The 18,879-nt window shown below is 35.3% G+C and overlaps 1 protein-coding gene across 1 annotated transcript in view; it reads right to left on the bottom strand.

The window, feature by feature from the left end:
• The window catches only part of ADAMTS19 (ADAM metallopeptidase with thrombospondin type 1 motif 19), a 231,720-nt gene that overhangs the window by 153,564 nt on the left and 59,277 nt on the right, over window positions 1-18,879 (bottom strand). The window contains exons 4-6 of the mRNA XM_045566066.1: window positions 14,962-15,134; window positions 13,678-13,761; window positions 12,850-13,007 (exon numbers count right to left, since the gene is read on the bottom strand). Coding sequence (XP_045422022.1) covers window positions 12,850-13,007; window positions 13,678-13,761; window positions 14,962-15,134 — 415 coding nt within the window. The remainder of the gene's footprint in view (window positions 1-12,849; window positions 13,008-13,677; window positions 13,762-14,961; window positions 15,135-18,879) is intronic.

The following is an 18,879-nucleotide window of genomic DNA, read 5'->3' as shown; positions in this document are numbered from 1 at the left end:
ATTTAATCCTTGTCAATTTTATTACTGACATATTTGGATTTTTCTATTATCTTATTTCTATTTACCAAGTTATATTTCTTTGTTCTTTTCCTCTTTGTTTTTCTTTCTTCCTATCAGTTTTATTTTCATCTCCCCTTTTTATGCTATTGCTTTGAAAGTAACATTAAATTGTGTTTGATGTATTATTACCTTTACATTTTAAAGTACAGTGTACTGTTTCTCTATTGCTGTGGTAAAAATTCCATAAAACAACACAAATTTCTTAACGTACAGTCTGAAGGCCAGAAGCCTGAAATGGGCTTTCCCAGGCTAAAATCAGTATGTTTGTACTGTTGTATCCAGGAAGCTCTAAGTGGGAATCTGTTTCCAGGCTCTAGAGGCTGCGCATTTCTTGACTCGGGTCCCTCTTGATTTTCAAGGTCAACAATGACATCGCTCCGACCTTTGCTTCCATCATTTTCTCTGAGTCTTATGCCTCACTCTTTCACACCTGGATAATCTCCCCACCTCAAAATCTGTAACATAATCACATCTTCACAGTCTTTTCTGTCATGTAAGACAACATATGCACAGGTTCCGGAGACCAGACTCTTTATCTTTAAGATCACGGACATCTTTGGGGGAACATTATTCTGTCTACCACATACCCTTTAAATGAGTGAAGCTAAAAATTGCCTTTAGCCTCCTCCTGAAAAAGGCAAGGACATAAAATGCTTAATCCAATCTCTCCTTTTAATCTTTCATGTTTTTTTATCTGATATCATACTTACATATTGATTTTTTAAATCTCACGTTAGACAGTTTTTTAAAACCATCATTGCATATTTAGCACTTTGCCTATATATTTACCAATTTCTTTTCTCAGTTATGTCTTGTAGCTTTACTTTCTAGAGAGTTCATTATTCTTTTCCTTTAAGTACATCTTTCAAAATCTCCTTCAGTGAGGACGTGTGAATAGTAAACTCTTCCAGTCTTTTTTGCCTTTATTTTCATTATTTTGCATTTATTCAAGATAGAACAATAGCTGAGTATAGAATGTTAGGTTGACGTTCAGCACATTGAAGATATTATTTCATTTTATCCTAGCATTCATAAATATTTATTAGAAGTCTGTAATCATATTTTTTCCTCTTTTTTATGCATTTGGTTTCTAGTTCATTTTAATATTTCTTTTTGTATTTACAGTTCCATAGTCCCACCAAGATATGACTAGGCACCAATCTAGTTTTTATTTATCTTCTTTGGCACTCAGTATATTTTTCAATTTGAAGATCCAGGAACATGTAAAACATCTTACCGTTATCTGTTTAGCTAATCTCTCTGACACTATAGCTATTCTCTTCTAGAACTCCTTTAGGAATATGTTGGTTCTCTTCATTTTGATGTCTGTAACTCTCAAAAACTTTTTGTATTTCCATCTCTTAACAACTCTATGCAGCCTTCTGGGAGAACCCTTCAGCTCTATCCTTCAATTTACTAAAGCTCTTTTCAGCTGGATCTAATCTGCTCTTTAACTTAGAATTGAGATTTCAAGCTTAAGTACCACGTTTCTTTTCTAGTACTTTTATTTTCCTCAATTTTCAAATCAACTGTTCTTTTTCCCAAAAACATCTTATTGCCATATTTTGAATTTTTGGTTGTTTTTAATCATGTGAACATGCTTATTTTATGATCCCTCTCAATATTTTTTAAAAATTATTATTCTTTATTGCACCTCTGGGTTCTCCCAATTAAAGATCTTGCCATTGTGCATTTTGGAATTCCATTATGAACTCAGTCAGTGGTACTTTATTTGTGCTTGCCTTGTGTGGTGTCCGCTGGGAGATGATCCCTCCAGCACAGTTGTATGTCCGCTTCCACCACGTGCTTCAACTTGGGAATCAGATTCACGGGAATGAATACCCAGGGGAACCGTTTTCCCAGCCTGGGGCCATGATGACACAGAACGCTTCCTGCCGACAACCTGTGCTTGCTGGCAGAGCTTTGGCCGATTCACACTTTCTAAGTATTTATGAGTTCCAGTTGTATGTGATCATTTGAGTTCCACGTCCCCACTTTGCACAGCCTCATTAAAACTCAAGAACCCACATTTTTCAGCCCAACAAACTCCCTCAGGGAAGCTACCACATTACCTCAGATGCTCAGTACACTTGTTGCCAAACCTCGCTTTGTTTTTGGCTCAACTGTGCATGTAAAAGGATGTTTATTATATTTTTTATACAGTTCATAGATGTCTATAATGGAAACATTTTCTGATTTTATCTAGTCAGCCAGATTATCACATAATTAAAAGAACCGAACTCAATCTATGACCTACCATATAGGAATTAAGTGTAGTAAAATGATAGATTTGTTTATTGTTAACATTGGATTTTAATATGCATGGAAACAAGCCACATAGGCCTTATTTTATTATTACATTTTTACATCATGCAGTTACTTTTACCAAACTCTTTAAAAGACTGCATAAATGCCTCAATAAGATGTTTACATTGACCTCAGATGCTACTTAATATTTGTTCAAAAAATCTGTCTACAATTGGGGATTATGTTAGTTATAAATTATTATAAAAATTAATGATTGCTACTATATTGTTATTTTTCTTCCAAAAGTTTAAATAGAGAAAAAATATATGTATGTGTCTAGCCATGAGTATACATGAGCTAAGGAATAAAGTATTTTAATGTCAACAATGAATTATTAAAATTGTTCTCTATTTCTTCTGGCTAATTTCTGACAGAAACAATTCTCTAAAACATATAGAATCGACTCAATTACAAGAGTAATGGGAAGAAGGGTAGAGTTGGAATAGAGAAGATAAAACATAACCATCAATAATATCTTTTTAATACAAGGCACAAAATGGACTTAGTATAGGCTGGGCACGTTGGCTCACGCCTGTAATCCTAGCACTCTGGGAGGCCGAGGCGGGTGGATCGCTCAAGGTCAGGAGTTCGAGACCAGCCGGAGCAATAGTGAGACCCCATCTCTACCAAAAAATAGAAATTATCTGGCCAACTAAAAATATATATAGAAAAAAATTAGCCAGGCATGGTGGCGTATGCCTGTAGTCCCAGCTACTCGGAAGGCTGAGGCAGTAGGATCGCTTAAGCCCAGGAGTTTGAGGTTGCTGTGAGCTAGGCTGACGCCACAGCACTCACTCTAGCCCGGGCAACACAGCGAGACTCTGTCTCAAAAAAAAAAAAAAAAAAAATGGACTTAGTATAAAATTAATTTGTTTAAATTACACCCAATATATAGGAATACACCTACCATTCTGCAGTTATAAATAGCAAAAATAATTCAAGTATGTATCATATGAATTGCTTCATAAAGAATCACTGGAAGAATAATTATTCCTGTGGGTCTCTTAGCTGAGAACACTTCTCCAATATTTCCTTAGGACTTAAGTAAGGCAGGAATTCAGACCCTCTTGCATGTTATCCCGCCTCCCTTCCTTTCCTCCCTCAATTAACTCTACCCTCAAGTACTTGGCTTTGGTTTGTTTTAGTGGCCATGCCTTCCCCTGCCTCTGTTTGCTTTACAGTGCATGCCAGAGATACCTTTGCTGGATAGGGGGTCCATGACCCACTACAGCCCCTCTCATCAGACTGGGGTGGCAGCAGGTCACCCCCAAAACACAGTAGAGGTACCATAGTGTTACAATGTGCTGTCTCCTGATTACTGTGTATTTCCAAGTAGTAAGAACAGTATAACATGTTTTCATTCGTTTGTACAAATTTTAATATTTTACTCCAACATACTACCATTTTTTATTCTGGTAAATCTATAAGCTAGTTAACTCATTCTTGATACTTGAATGTTGGCTGTTACCATTTGATACATTAATCTTCATTGATTTTTATATATGGAAAACATAATCTTATCGAAATTGCTTGCATATGCCTTAAAAGTCTACTGGTCCAACTAAATGAATATTGCAAAGTGGATACATTTTTTGTTAATTATTAAAAATTAAATAGCAAAGATAATAAATTTTGATGAACTAAATAATTAGATTGTCTATCAGCATTGGGAGTTTTAATATCTATGCCTTTTGTTGTAATAAATAAAAAGATCATTTTGAAAATGTGCCAAAATTAGAAGAACTCTAGATAAATGAGGGAAGACACATTGAAATTGTATCCTCTACAACATAACCAATCTAGCTATCATACCATGAAGTTCTTCCAAAGTAAACTAGTAGTCAGCATCACCTTCAATATACAGGATATGAAACTAGAAACCTTATAAAGTTTGTGAAAAACAAGGCTGCTCTCCATCACAATATTGATTCCCAGGGTTATAATGGGGGCTTTTATAAACGTTGAGTGGCTCTTCGACACTTGACAATCCTAACTGAAGTAAACCCTACACTCCCACCCCTGCATCTCTCTAGTGGGAAACCACCTTCTTTTGCATTATATTTTCTGGTGAGAGTATTCTAGTCATCAACTTCCAACCATAAAGTTTTCCCCCCAGACTGAAGCCCACTTTTCAGGGATGCAAAGTGGAAAATATATTAAGAAAATGTGAATGGCCCAGAGTCCTCCAAACCCAGTGGATGGGATCACTAGAGCTTCCCTCCTCACTGTTTTCTGTGCAGCCTGGCTCTTCAGGTATTCCTTTGATTCTGAGAAATACACAGAAGGTTTCCCACTTATTACAATAAACCAAAGAAGTCATCTCTTCTGGGGCTCTACTTAGGCAAAGTTGGTCTCTATGGCTAAAAATCAATTCCAAATTATAAAGGAAAGTATATTCCACTGGTGGTTTAATGTATTCAGAGTCTGAATATAACTATAGATGAAGAGGAATGGAAAAGGCTTTCTAGCATTTTTATTATAAGTAAATGACAAAATATATTTAGCATCTCTATGCATAGAAAACTATAGAAATAAAATTTTTCACAGGGACACCACACCTGGTTGTATAGCACACTGCATAATTCTAAGGACACATTTACATACACAATAATGTAAATGGTTGCCTCTACTGTTGTGTAGAGCACAGCCTCCACCATTGAATGTGGTGGGATTCATTAAGTGCCTCTCACATGCCAAGCATTAGCTAAGGGAAAGGACACAAAGATAAATAAAATAGGCTTCTACTCTGAAGGCACAGCGGAGGATGACACGCATCACCTCTGTAATGTGATAAGGGCCCCAGGAGCAGTGAGAAAGAAGTCTGGGGAATTGAATTAAATAATGTATGTCCTATTTTTCAACTGCCTTTGCCAGCAAACAAATGGAGAAAGAAACACCCAAAACAGATGATATTGAATAATATGGCAATGCAGAAAGTTAAAGAACCACATAAAATCAAATCTTCACCTTAGAGCCAAGAATCACTAAGTGTAAAGTATATTCAGATGTAGGGGGAAAGGGATTTTGTGTGTGTTTTCTAAATATACAATACATCATCTCATGATGCATGAGGCTGCAACAAGACTATTTGATTTACATAATGTGAAACCAGGGACTTCATCTGTAACTAAACAACACAATAAAGCTATGACAAATGCACTGCTTATTGTCAAGGGCACTTAGAGTCCATCACAAAGCCAATTTCCGTTCACTTAGCAAACAAAGGAATAAAGTATATTGCTTAAAAAAAATGCAAGTTCTTTTACCCTAAAGCACTGGAAGTGCCTCCCACTAAAATTGAGGAATAAATTGTCAGCAGCATTTGAAACCTCAGCTCAGACTATAATTCTTAAATCTTCAGTTCTTCAATATTCAGCTTCTTTCTAGAGGATCAAAATTGTGTACTCTTAATTTGAAAAGTATTCAAAGTTTTTTTGTGGGGTAGGGGAGAGAGATTTGTTTGCTTCCTAGAACTGTGATCATGTAGATTCAAATTCTCTCAGTTTTGGCTCATGTAGACTAAGAGTGCCTGAAGTCTGCATCATAGAGTTTCATTATGTGAGTTTATGGAAATGATAGTGTTAGACTTTGGCAACTGAGAAGGCCAATAAATTCTGCTTAAGTTCTGACTTATATTGAAAAAAAATGAAATGTAGCCTTTATTTCCAAGAATGAAGATGCATCTGAGAGTAAGTCTCACTGTAGAGTTTTATAGTACCCTGGGATATACCTATAAATGATTCATTCAAAAATTATTCTGTGATTTGTATTAAATCAAGATATTTCTGCAATTTATGTGTTTTATTAAATTTTCTATCTTACTTGCCAATGGCATTAGTTTGAAACTAACTTTCAGAAGTATTATACATAAACCAAAAGCATTTCAATAAACATGAAAGGCAAAACCATCATTAATAAAAGTGAATTTTTAAATTAAGGAGTATTTTCAAGGGACATAGACTTAAGGCTTCTCTATGATTTAAATGTGAAATGTGAAAATTACACTAAGAAATCATAGAGTGACAGTTGGGAGAACATGTTTTGTGTTTTGTTACTATGAGCCCACAAGCACTAACTAGGTCAGCTTTAAACTATTTACTTCATCGTATTACACAGAACAATTTGACAGATATATTACTTCAGATAGGTCTGGATTTATAAAAACTTTATGCATTTTAGCTGAGATCAAAATTAATCTCTGAGCTAAAGTTTCTTCCTACTAATGTGCTCACATAATATGCAACACTTAATAATTATCTAAGATGAGCATTTACTAGAAACTGGGCCTGGTTATGAGTTTATCCTATCAAATATGGATAAGAACATGGAATTCATGGAGATTAACATTTTTCTTGTTTTGTTTTATTTTTCACAGCTTCCTGAAAATGTTAAGGATGTGATCACCCTTACATTTACACTAACTAAAAAGACATCATACTTTTTCCTTAATTACACATATATTCATTTGGCATTTACTGATCAAATGGTGGTAGGTCACTTAGGAAGAAAGCTGATTTTCCCTTGCTGTGGCACTGGAAGCAGAACCATGAAGAAAGCCTTGTCCCACAGTGAGTGAAAGAACAGTTTGCCAGTATCTACCAATATTTCACACAGCCATACCCACTGACACAGCAAGTGCCTTTTAATCTACACTAAATGCTAACACATGTTTACAACCATATATAAAGACATTTATAGGATATTTTTTTCTAAGAGCAAAAAAATTAGACAGTTCCATAAATAGAGAAGTAATTAAACATAGTTATAAGATACTTTTGTGCAATACATAGTATGTCTGCTCCTCCTCCCAAGTAATTCTAGAACAATATGAGTGCATCCGATTCCCACTGCTGCTATAAGCAATTACCACAATCCTAGTGGCTTAAAACAACACAAATTTATTATCTTAAACTTCTAGAGGTCAGAAGCTAAGTGTAGGTCTTACTGAGCTAAAATAAAAGTATCACCAGAGCTGTATTCCTTTGGGAGGCTCTAGTGTGTAATCCATTTTTTTGCTATTTCCAGTTTCTAGATCCTGCCGGCATTCTTTGCTTTGTGGCCCCTTCCTCTGTCTTCAAAGCCAAGTTTGTAGCAGCTCTCAGTCCATCTATGGCTACGGACTTCTGCAACTCTTTTCCACATTTTAGGACTCTTGTGATTGTACTGGGCTGACTAAAATACTGCAGGATCATCTCCCCAACTCAAGACCCTTAACTTAATCTCATCTGCGAAGTCCCTTTTGCCAGGTCAGTTGACATATTCACGGAGTCTAGGGATTAGAGCCTGGATGTCTTTGGAAGGACATTATTCTGCTTCCCACAGTGAGTGACACAAAGACTTGCAAGACATACTGTAAAGTGAAAAACACAAACAGAGAAAACTTCATACAACGTGAAACAGTGTTCTTCACATACGCACCAACTCTTGATGTTGGTTACCTTAGGGCTAGAGAGTAGGGGTGGAAATTGGGTAAAAGTTAATTTACTATAAATACTAAGGTATTTCTTTAACTTTTACCATAAGAATATGTTTATATAGAGAGTATGTTTGGAAATTATATTTAAACTTCTATTAGGAGAATATGCATTACTTGGGAAATAAAATAGAATTATGTTATATTTCCTGGAGAAATATTTAAGGACAAGTAAATGTTTGAAGTAGATTTTTAAGGGAAAATATGGATTATAAAACAATATCTAAAATGAGGACCTCAACTCCACAGATGATGCTCTGTTTCCTAAACGGAGGGGGGATAGGCAGCTGTTAATTATATTATTCTTCATGTTCTTTGCATATATGAAATACATCGCACTACTCTGGTTCCTGTTTTTCAAAAGAGCACCTGTGTCGCACAGGGAAGGCAGGTGCGACGAGGGAGGCAACGATGAAGAGTGGGCAGTTAAGAAGGTTAGTTTTAAAGTTGGATAACATAAAAAAGATTGGATGTAGGAAATTTTTAAACTTTTTTTTAGATTTTTGAGGAGATAAATAGCATTGGAAATAAGGAATGATATTAATACCACAACATTGTTGGGGAGAAACAAGCCTTGCATGTAGACCATGATCCCAGTATTGTAAATATATGTATTTACTTATATAAATGGTCAGAAAATAAAACTGAAGAAATATACTTAAAAATGTTAAATGCAAGTTTTCCTTGGTAGTAGGATTATAGATGAATTTTTATCCTTATTCTTGTATTTATCAAATTTCCATAATAAATACATTGTATTTGTAATAAGGGAAAAATATAAATTAGTAATCAAATTACAATTATCATTCTCTTTAGTCCCATAATCAATATTTTCCAAGGTCTGCTACCATAGGAAGGAAGAGACTTATTGATCTAGATGTTTGACTGCGACTCGCCTGAGCCCACACTGCCAGAGGTCTCTGCTCCATCCACGCGGCTTTTTCCCATCCCTCTACCAGCTTCGATTTACTGTTGTTCTTTCTTTTAACCAACTTTATTGTGGTAAGATTTCCATAAAGTACAAATAATTTCAATGAGCAGATGGCTGAACTTTGACAAATGTATATAGCTCCCTATTCACAGCAAGATAGACAATGTTTCCGCGGCCACAGAAAGTTCCTGCGTGCCTCTTCAGTCAGTCTGCCCAGCCTCCAGCCAGGCCACAGAGGAAGATTAATTTTGCCTGTTCTAGAACTTTACATAAATGCAATAATCTTCTGATCTCGGTTTTTAATTTGGCTTCCTCACTCAGGATATAATGTTTTTGATACTCATTGTGTTGTTGCATTTATCAGTAGTTTGATGAAGGGTACTCAATTGTGTGAATACACAACAGTATATCCATTCACCTGTAAATGAACATTTAATTTACTGACAATTTTTGGCAATGATGAATAAAGCTGCTATAGCCTTTCAAGTGAAAGTTTTCTGTAAGTGTTTTTACTTTTTTTGGTTAAATATCTAGAAACTAATGTAGGTTATGTGGTAAGCGAATGATTAACTTTGTAAGAAACTAACTGCTTTCCAAAGTGGTTGAATCATTTTACAATCTCACCAACAACTGAGGAGTGTTCCATATCCTCACCATTATTGAGTGTTTTCAATTATTAAAACTGAAGCCATTCACACAGGTATGGATTTAATTTGCATTTCCCTGATTATTAATGATGTTGAGCATCTCTTCTTATGCTTATTAAAGACTCATATTTTTTCTTTCTTATTATTTAGTTTTAAACATTTATATATGTGTATAAAGCACACATATACATGTACACATTCTGGATACAAGTTCTTTGCTAGACATATGAATGACAACTATTTTCTTAAATTCTAGGGCTTGTTTTTTCATTTCCAGAATGATTTTTTGAACAGGAGATGGCTTTCATTTTGAAGAAGATCAAATTATTATTGATATTTTTGATTAGTTTTTTTGCATCCTATCTAAAAAATTATTGTCCTCCACTTGTTCATGAAGGTTTTCTTCTCTGTTTCTTACTGAAATAGAGTTGTGGCTTTCATGGTTAAATCTAGGATCCACTTTGAATTAACATCACACATGATGCCAACGGGGCTAACACTTATTTTTTTCACCCAGGTGCACAGGTGTCCAGGTATTCTGGTGCCATTTCACCAGCAGACTGTCTTTTTGTCATTATGGATTATGCTGGCCGCTTTAGTGAAATCAATTGACCATATATATCTGGGTTTATTTCCACACTCTTTGTCCTGCTTTATTGATCTCTATCACTTTCTGCTGAAACCACCTTGTCTTCATTTCCTAATCTTTATAATAAGTTTTGAAATCAGAAAAACTGTTTTGATTCTTCTAGATCTTTTGCATCTCAAAATAAATATTGAAATCAGCTTGTCAATTTCCATTTTTAAAAAAGGCCCATAGAGATTTCCACTGGGATCATACTGAATCTATAAGTTAATTTGGAGAAAATGGACATATTAATAATATTTAATTTTCCAATTAATGGACCTTATTTAGATGTTTAATTTCTCTCAAAGGTTTTGTGTACTTTTCATTTTAGAGGTTTTTTCATATATTTTGTTAAAATCATTCTTAAGCATATATCATGGTATTGGAAGTTCCTGTAAATTTTTTCCAATTGTTTATTTTCATACAACTGATTTTTGTAAATTGACTTTATATTCTGTGGTCTTGCAAATCCAATTATAAATTCTGGCCAATTTTTTGCTAGATTTCTTAGAAATTTCTTTGTACTGAGTCACTTGTGAAAAGAGGGAGTTTTTCTTCTTTCCTCCCAATATTCATCTCTTCCCTGTTTTTTTTCTGCCTTATTGTATTGGCTATGATTTTTAGTAAAATATTGAATAGAAGTGGTAAGAAGGGACATCCTTACCTTGCTGTCAGTCTTAAGGAAAAAACATTCAGTTTTCACCCATAAGTACAATGTTAGCTGTAGATTTTTTTAATAGATATCCTTTCAGAGATTAAGATAGTACCCTTAAGAATTCAATAAGTATTAATATTGTTGGTTGGTAGAGTTTCTTTTTCTCTGAATAATTAGAAATATTGTTTCATTGTATTTTGAACTTACTTTCTGATGTGAAAACAGTCATTGATCTGAACATTGTTCCCTGTGTTATATATTTCTTTTCTCTGGCTGATTGAAATTTTTTCTTTATCTTTTGTTTTCAGCAATTTTCCTATGATGTGCCTAGGGCTCTATATGTTGCTGCCATCAAATATGGGGAATTTTCTAACACTATGTCCTCAAATAATTTTTTTGCCCATACTTATTCTCTTCTGAGACTCCAATTATAACTACATTAATCTGCCAAATCTAACATCTAGGCTATCTCAAGGATATTTTCTGTTGACCACTTTTCCTTGACCGAGGGCCACGTTTTCATGTTTTTTGCTTTAGTAATTTTTATTATACTCTAGACATTGTGGATGACATATTTTAGAGACTCAGGATTCAGCTGTCTTTCTCTGAAGAATATCTGTAAGGCAGGTGAATTACTGGCTTATCACCCTGAACTTGGGTAAGTTTGAATTTATTCTTCAGTGGGGAAGATGTATATAAAGCCCAAGATGATTTCCAAGCCCCTATAAATTGGTAGGACTCAACCTCCAAACTCTGTTTCCTCTAAAGATCTTGCTGCAGCTTGGTTTCAAGCTTTGTTAGGGCAGGTCAAGAGTAGGCATTTCTCTGAGTTATGGTTCTTACATGAAGGCACAGCTTTTCTGTTTTATCTCCTAAATAAATGCTAGGAGTGATGACAGGATATCAAAAGATTACTCCACTCCAGTCACTTGAATTTCCTCAATTCCTAATATCCTTTTAAAACTTGAACTCCATAGCAGCAACACTCTGGGACATTTGGGGCAGCTTCTGTCTGTATATTCAGACGCGCCCTTGCGGATCTCACAGGTGATCTGCACACGCCCTTCTTGGCGCCTTCCTCGCACGGGACTTTGATCTCTGGGGCCCTCAGCAGGGCCGCTGCGTTTTCACTAGATTCCAACTTCTGCACCAGTCAAGAAATATTCTCCAGGCAAAAAACTGGGTTCACCGTGAGGCTTGCCTAATAAATTTTCCTTCTTTCAGGGATTGCAGACTTACACTGCTCATTCTCCAATGACTAAAAGCAGTTGCCTCATATTTTCCAATTTTATGATTATTTATTGGAGAGGTCCAGTATCGGTTACAACCACACAGCTGAAAGTAGAAATCTAGTTGTGCTCTTGCATAGAGATTTTTTTCAACATTACAATTCCGTAATGGATTTATAATTAAGGTTGTTTTATACAATTCTTCAACAAGAAGCCATCGTGAATTTAACAAATTAATTTTGGAAAATCATGTTTAAGTATGTCACTGTGCTTTCTGTGATGTGAAATGCTAATACTTTTGATGACTAAAATTAAATTGCTAGTGCACAATGAATTATCATCTCTAAGCAAGACAAATCCATAATTACTAACATAGAGTACACATATGAAGTATATTGTTGCTCATTATTTCACCTTCTGATATTTACATCCTACACTTAATACTGTACTGCAAATGTTTGTGAGTAGTGCATTCACAATGCAACTTGCAGTTAATTAGCTAGAGACTTAAGTGAAACTGTTTTCTCAGATGGAACCAGAAAGTTTATCAACTGTGGAATTTAACACATTAGGTTACTTTATATTGTGATGACTGAAAAATATACAGTGTAGGTTGATGATGTTGAAGCTCCACTGAAATTTACCATAGTTTTAACTTAGCGCCACCAATGGCTATGCCTTTGACTTCAAAAATTTAGGGTAAATTTTTATTTTAAATTAACTAACCAAATTTTTTTTCAACATGCCATCCAAAGACTGTTCAGAAATCAGTTATTATGAATTGAGGGAGATGACAAACATTATTATACCAAACATTTTTGGAACACAAAATCTGGAATAAAGGCACTATATCAAGGGATTAATGGGGTTAACAGGCATTGAATTAGGAATGCCATTTACCTGGCTTTGGAAAACGTACCTGGTTATAAGTATAGCTGCATCCACTGAAGTCACATCTTCCCCCCAGCTTGTTGACATCTCTAAATGTATATCATTCTTTTTGCCAAATTCTTCATGTTGCCACTTACAAAAACTCTCTAGCATTTTCTCTCCATGGTGCCCAATATAGAGATCTGCCTACAAACAAAGATATTTCATTTCAAGGCAAATTACACTTAGGTATACAAAAAACTAAGAACTAAGGGCACTTCCTGAATTACTAAGGCAGACTGCTGACCATAATGTTAATTAGAACCTGGAAGACATTCAGGACTAATTTAGCCTGAGCTAAACATCTTATAACCTTGTGAAGATGCAGTAATTATAGAATCTGTATAATGCCATTCTGAAAAAGGAAAGAGGTGCAGTGGAACATTAAGAATGTGGAACTATTAGGCATAACTCATTATTTCTACAGAAGTTTTCTAAAGTGTCTGGTAAGCAGCATATCAAAATGATGCCACAAAACTTTCTCCATTTAAAATGAATTACAGATAAGAAAAAGTTTTAAGAGCAGACATTTAAATAAGAGAATAAAATGTCATTTAAATGACTTTTTTAAATTACGTTTTGGAAAGTTAAGGTTTATTTTCAGGATCCCTGGAAACTAAGAACATTCCATTTTTCAAATAAAATTGAAGTGTTAACCAAAACGAAAGGCCAGTTTTATGTATACTTTAAGTGTCTCAGTGAATGTTTCTGGGTTTTTAAGTCAATAAAAGTACATTCTTAATATTCCCTTCATTTAAAAATTTCTGAAGACAATTTCTCACCCACTTGATTGAATAAAAACTCAAGACTTTCTTACTGGAGTTTCATGGAGGAGAATAAGCTTTATCACACGAAGATTGACCTGCACACCAAGACTCTTGTGTTGGAAAAGGTTAAAAACCTAAAAACAAATAAAAATAAAAATCCTAAAATGAAACTGAAAAACATCTTAATTTTTCTTAAGGCCCAGACATGGGAGAAGTCTCAGTTTAGTTGAGAAATCTTATTTAAAAAAAAAAAAAAAAAGTGGGAAAGCAAGGAGGTGATTTTTTAATGTGGTACCTTGATTTTTTTTTAAAAAAAGCTTAGTGTTTAATTAATTTGTATTTGAAAATGTGTAACTGGCACACCAAACTCATGCTGTCAGAGATTTTATTAATACTACCTAGAAGAGACTGGAGTTGTCAGGCTATGCTAGTCTAGCCCGCACAGAACGCCAGTGGAGTGCTCTGGACATGGCTGAATACGGACGGAGACACCTGAAGTGTGAAAAAATTCTGTCCACTGGAAAGACAGCCAAATGATAGCAAAAACAGGAAAAATGAGAATATATTTGTCCTCACATCAGTGGTTCTTACCGTGCCTTAAATGGTAACTGAAATTATAAATAGACATTTGCCTTTGACTTTTATTTCTGTTTATTCTCTTTTAAGAACCACTCTTCATTCCAACCTTCTGATTTTTCCTTGAAGGAGGTTTACCCATCAGAGCATACAATTAAGTCAAAGGATTAAATTGGTAGTACGCATCCCTAAGATGCTAGATATAAACCAGATTTCCACAGTCCAGAAATCTTCAACCAAAGTTAGCCACTTGCGATTCAGCTGGTTAAAATGTTACCTATCAGCTTGTATTCATCACCTATAATCATATCTGACATCCAATTGTATATGCCTATGTACGAGCTCAGTGGATTAGCAACAATCACTTTTATTCCACCTCATAATTAATCTACAGTCCTTCCAGTGGGGCCATGTGTATAAGCAAATACAACCTTTCTGCTAATTTCAACAAATGGCCTTTTTAAAAAAGAGAAGGACAAGGAGGGCATAAAAAAAGGAGAGAACTGAATAACAGAGAAAGAGTTTTGCCACATCAAAAGTAACAATGAAGGTGTTTTATTTACTAGAAGATGTAAATCGTTATTTTGAAATGGCTTTTGAGATGGATCAATTTGGCATTCCTATTTTTTTTACTGATGTAAATAAAAGAAAGGAATAGTAACAGGTTAATTTTTAAAGAATTTCATTATAAATACTCACACATTTCTTCCTTAGAGTTTTCTTGAAAAAATTCCAAGTGCACGTTAAAGTTTGCCTACCATATTTAAGATGGTTAGAATGAATCTCCTGGCTGCATCTGCTCCATGATAGGAAACCATTGCTGGGTCTGCAACCACCACAGTCTCTATATTATACTCTTGAGGCAATTTGTATGAATATCTCTTCCCTCGTCCACTTTCTGGTACTTTTTTAGACCTAGATCTTCCTTTATCTACAACAGAGAATTGAAGTTTTAAATACATGTCTACATTGGCAAAGTGAATACTATCCAACATTTGTACGGGTACGTAAAGTCAAATAATTTCCCTGCACACATGGAATCTCAAAGGGCATCTGGCTTTGGAGTGTGACTTTAGAATCAGGTAGACTGGACTTCTGCCACTTCTTAGCTCTGCCATTTTAGAAAACTAACATTATCCAGTCAGCCTCAGTTTCCTTATCTGCAAAATGGATACTAATACCCATCTACCTTCTAGAGTTGTTGATGACTTATAATCAGATCACGTTAGTAAAATTTCTAGTGCAGAGCTCCATATAAACAAAATAACTCAATAAATAAAAGATACTATTACTTTCTTTCTGACGCCAATGACAAAATGAAGGTCTACATGCAAGAAGTGGCTCAACTGACTTCCTCCCACATCCTAATTTCAGGCACGTGTTCCTGATTACTAAATTATTGCACATGGATTACAAAGGATTTGGCTTCACCTTCCATCAGGAGCTTATAGAAGTTATTACCTTAGAGGGATATAGATTCCTCAAACCGAAGCAATTAAAAACAGTAACCACAAACAAAAAATATTTATAAGTTCGACTACATAAAACTTGAGAACTTCTGTTTATCCAAGCATGTCACTATGAGAATGAAAAGCATGCCAGGAAGCGGGAGAAGATATTTGCAATACTTTTTCAGAATAAAGAAATAAAGAGCTGCTCTAAATCAATGACTATGGCCTAACTGAAAAATGGGCAAGGACTGCAACGGTCTTTCTCAGAGTAGAATATTTAAATGGTAATTGTCATATGAAAAGGTGCTCACTCTCACTAGTTTTCAGGGAAATACAAATAAAAACCACAATAAATTAAATAACTTTAAATCCCTAGAATGGCTAAAATTAAAAAGACTGACTTTATCAAGTGCTGACAAGAATGTGGGAACAGCTGGAAGTCCCACACAAACACGCAGGGAATTTAAACGGAAATAAGCATTTTGAAAAACTAGTTGGCAGTGTCTACTACAGTTGAACATTTGTATAGCCAACAAACCTCATGTACAGATTATTCAGAGTAGCACTATTTTTAATATTTCAAATGATTATTAATATTAATAGCACATGGATAAAGAAATTTTGGCCTAGTCACATAAAGAAATACCGTATAGCAATGAAAAGAAACCAGCTGCTACAACATGCAAAAAATATTAACATGAATGAACCTCACAAACAATGCCGAGCAAAAGAAGCCAATTACTAAATATTACGTAGTGTAATTCCATTTATAGACACATCAAAACCTGGGAAGAAATAATGTTAGAAATCAAGATAGTGAATATCTTGTGGTAGAAGGAGTTAGTGCCTAGGAGTGGGCACAAGGGATATCTGGGTGTTGATATTTTCTATATTCTGATCTGGGTGGAAGCTCATGGTTATGTTCACTTTGGGAAAATTCAGCAGTTGGATATATCATTTGTGCAATTTCCTGTTTGCAGGTGGTGATGCAATAATGAATTTATGATTTTAACAGCTTTATTGAGGTACAACTTACATGCCACAATATGCAGCCATTTGAGTGTACCATTCAATCAGTTTTAACAAATTTCTACAGTCAGGCAACCATCTCCACAGTCCATTGTTAAATTAGCTGTCATTTGTTCCTCTCCTTGCCATTTACCAAAATTCTGTTGATGTCTCTAAACTGCTATCATCTCTTTTCCCAAACTTGTACTTGTTGACTGACAGATTCTATATTTCTTTAACTTTAATCTCAGTGGAGTGCCTGAAAGTGTGAAGAGAAACACACTTGTTCAATGAGTCATATTTCCCTGGATGTCTCTAACATTGTTTTGAATTCAGGCATATGTATTTTCATAATTCTAGTTCATCTTCTTCGTTTCTAACAAAGTACTTAACTGGAATCTTGTTCCATGTGCCTTGACTTTAGCTTCTTTATTTTATTCTATTCTACTCTACTCTACTAACCACTATTCTACTTTTCTTTGCCCCCTGGCTACAGGATTAATTTATATCTTGGATTCTTGACCTATTATTTTGACTTCTAGGCCCAACTGAGTCAGCTCTGAGATACAACATGACCAGGATCTCAGCACCATTGCTGGAGACCTCCCTGGTCCAGATTATCCTCAGAAGTTACTTTTCCTCATTTTTTCGAGCAATGACACAGATTTAAAAATTATTTAATGAACCAAATCTTAACCAAATATCACGTAGAGTCAGTTAACTAACATGTTATAAAAATAAATGTAAACATTACTTATTTATGAAACAAGGCAATGAAAGATGACAAAAACAACAGTAGCCATGAAACACAACTACTATAGTTAAAAGTAAATTTTTATAGATTTAGATTTAGCATCAGCAGTTAATACCAAAGACCTTAATGAAAGACAAAATAAGAAATTGGTTTTATGAGTATCTTGAAGTCTAAGATACTTAGAAATTAATTCTGTAGTTTTTAAAATTGTGGTATCAGTTCTACCTAAAGTCACACATTAGTATGTTATGATATAAACTTATGGTGAATATTTAGTAGGGAACGTCCCTACAAGTATCAGAAGAGACTCATCTTGGTGGAATCAACACCTGATAAACTAATCATGAGATATACATATCTCATTATACATGTATGTGTGTGTGTGTGTGTGTGTGTGTGTGTGCTTCTGGCACCACCTTTCCTAGATGGATATGTCACTGGCATTGAAAAGGAATGAGAAACCGAATACTATCCAGCACATGTTCACCAAGTGTGACAAGTGAAAGCTTCTCGCCAGTGTCAATTTCTACCAGGCAAAGGAAAATAACATGGATGCATCCAGTAACCAAAAACCGGCCCCTCCTTCTACTTGGACACTTTTCCACATTTTCTCTTACTTTCTCTTAGGTTATCACCTTCCCATTCTCGGGTTGTAGGTTAGATGCTGTAGCAGGGACTATTAATTGTCCATCAGTATCCATTCTCCCTTTCTTTCCTTTAGTAATAGAAAACCCTTCTCTACACCCAACACCACTGTTGTTTTAGCTAAGTGTGTGGCTCCCCAGAACCTGCTGTTCAACTTGGTATAACTGTGTGACTGAGTTTGAAGAATGAAATTTGAAAGAACTGGTGTGTATAGCTTCTTGGTCACTCTTTATGAGAAAACTGCTTGTGTCCTCCTTTCTTTCCTTCATCCCATAGGCTAGAATCCAGACAAAGTAGGGCAAGCTAAGGTGGACACTGCAGAAGATAACTCTTTTGGGGGATGTCAAACAATAAGATTGAAGGAATCCGGGTCACTGGATAATGTCATGGGTCAGACTGACTAATCTGCCCTGGTCTACCTGCACACACCTGAACCATAACATGTTGGAGAAATCACCTTCTACCTTATTTGGACCATTGTGTTTTGAGGTCTCTGTTACAGCTGTTTAGCCTACACCATAACTAACACCGATGGTTCTTATCGCCCTTCAGAGTTAGGCGCCTCCTGTGAATTCCTTAACGTAATCCACTCGTGGCATGCTTCCAGCTACCCGCCTGGGTGTCTCCATCACCCCCCAAAATTAGCAGCTCCACAAAAGCAAGGACAGAGTGTTTCCATTGCTTATTACCTGCCACATAAGAGCCATCAATGTGTACTAAAAGAATGACCCTCAGTCTATATGTGGCCCTAAAAATAATTTCATGTGTTCTAAATATTGTAGCCTGAATGTTGCCAGATGATTTGCTAACTAATTTTT

Source organism: Lemur catta, chromosome 12, assembly GCF_020740605.2.
Source record: "Lemur catta isolate mLemCat1 chromosome 12, mLemCat1.pri, whole genome shotgun sequence".
Lineage (NCBI taxonomy): Eukaryota > Metazoa > Chordata > Mammalia > Primates > Lemuridae > Lemur > Lemur catta.
The sequence above is the reverse complement of the archived record's forward strand: the minus strand, read 5'-3'. Positions and strand labels throughout refer to the sequence as shown.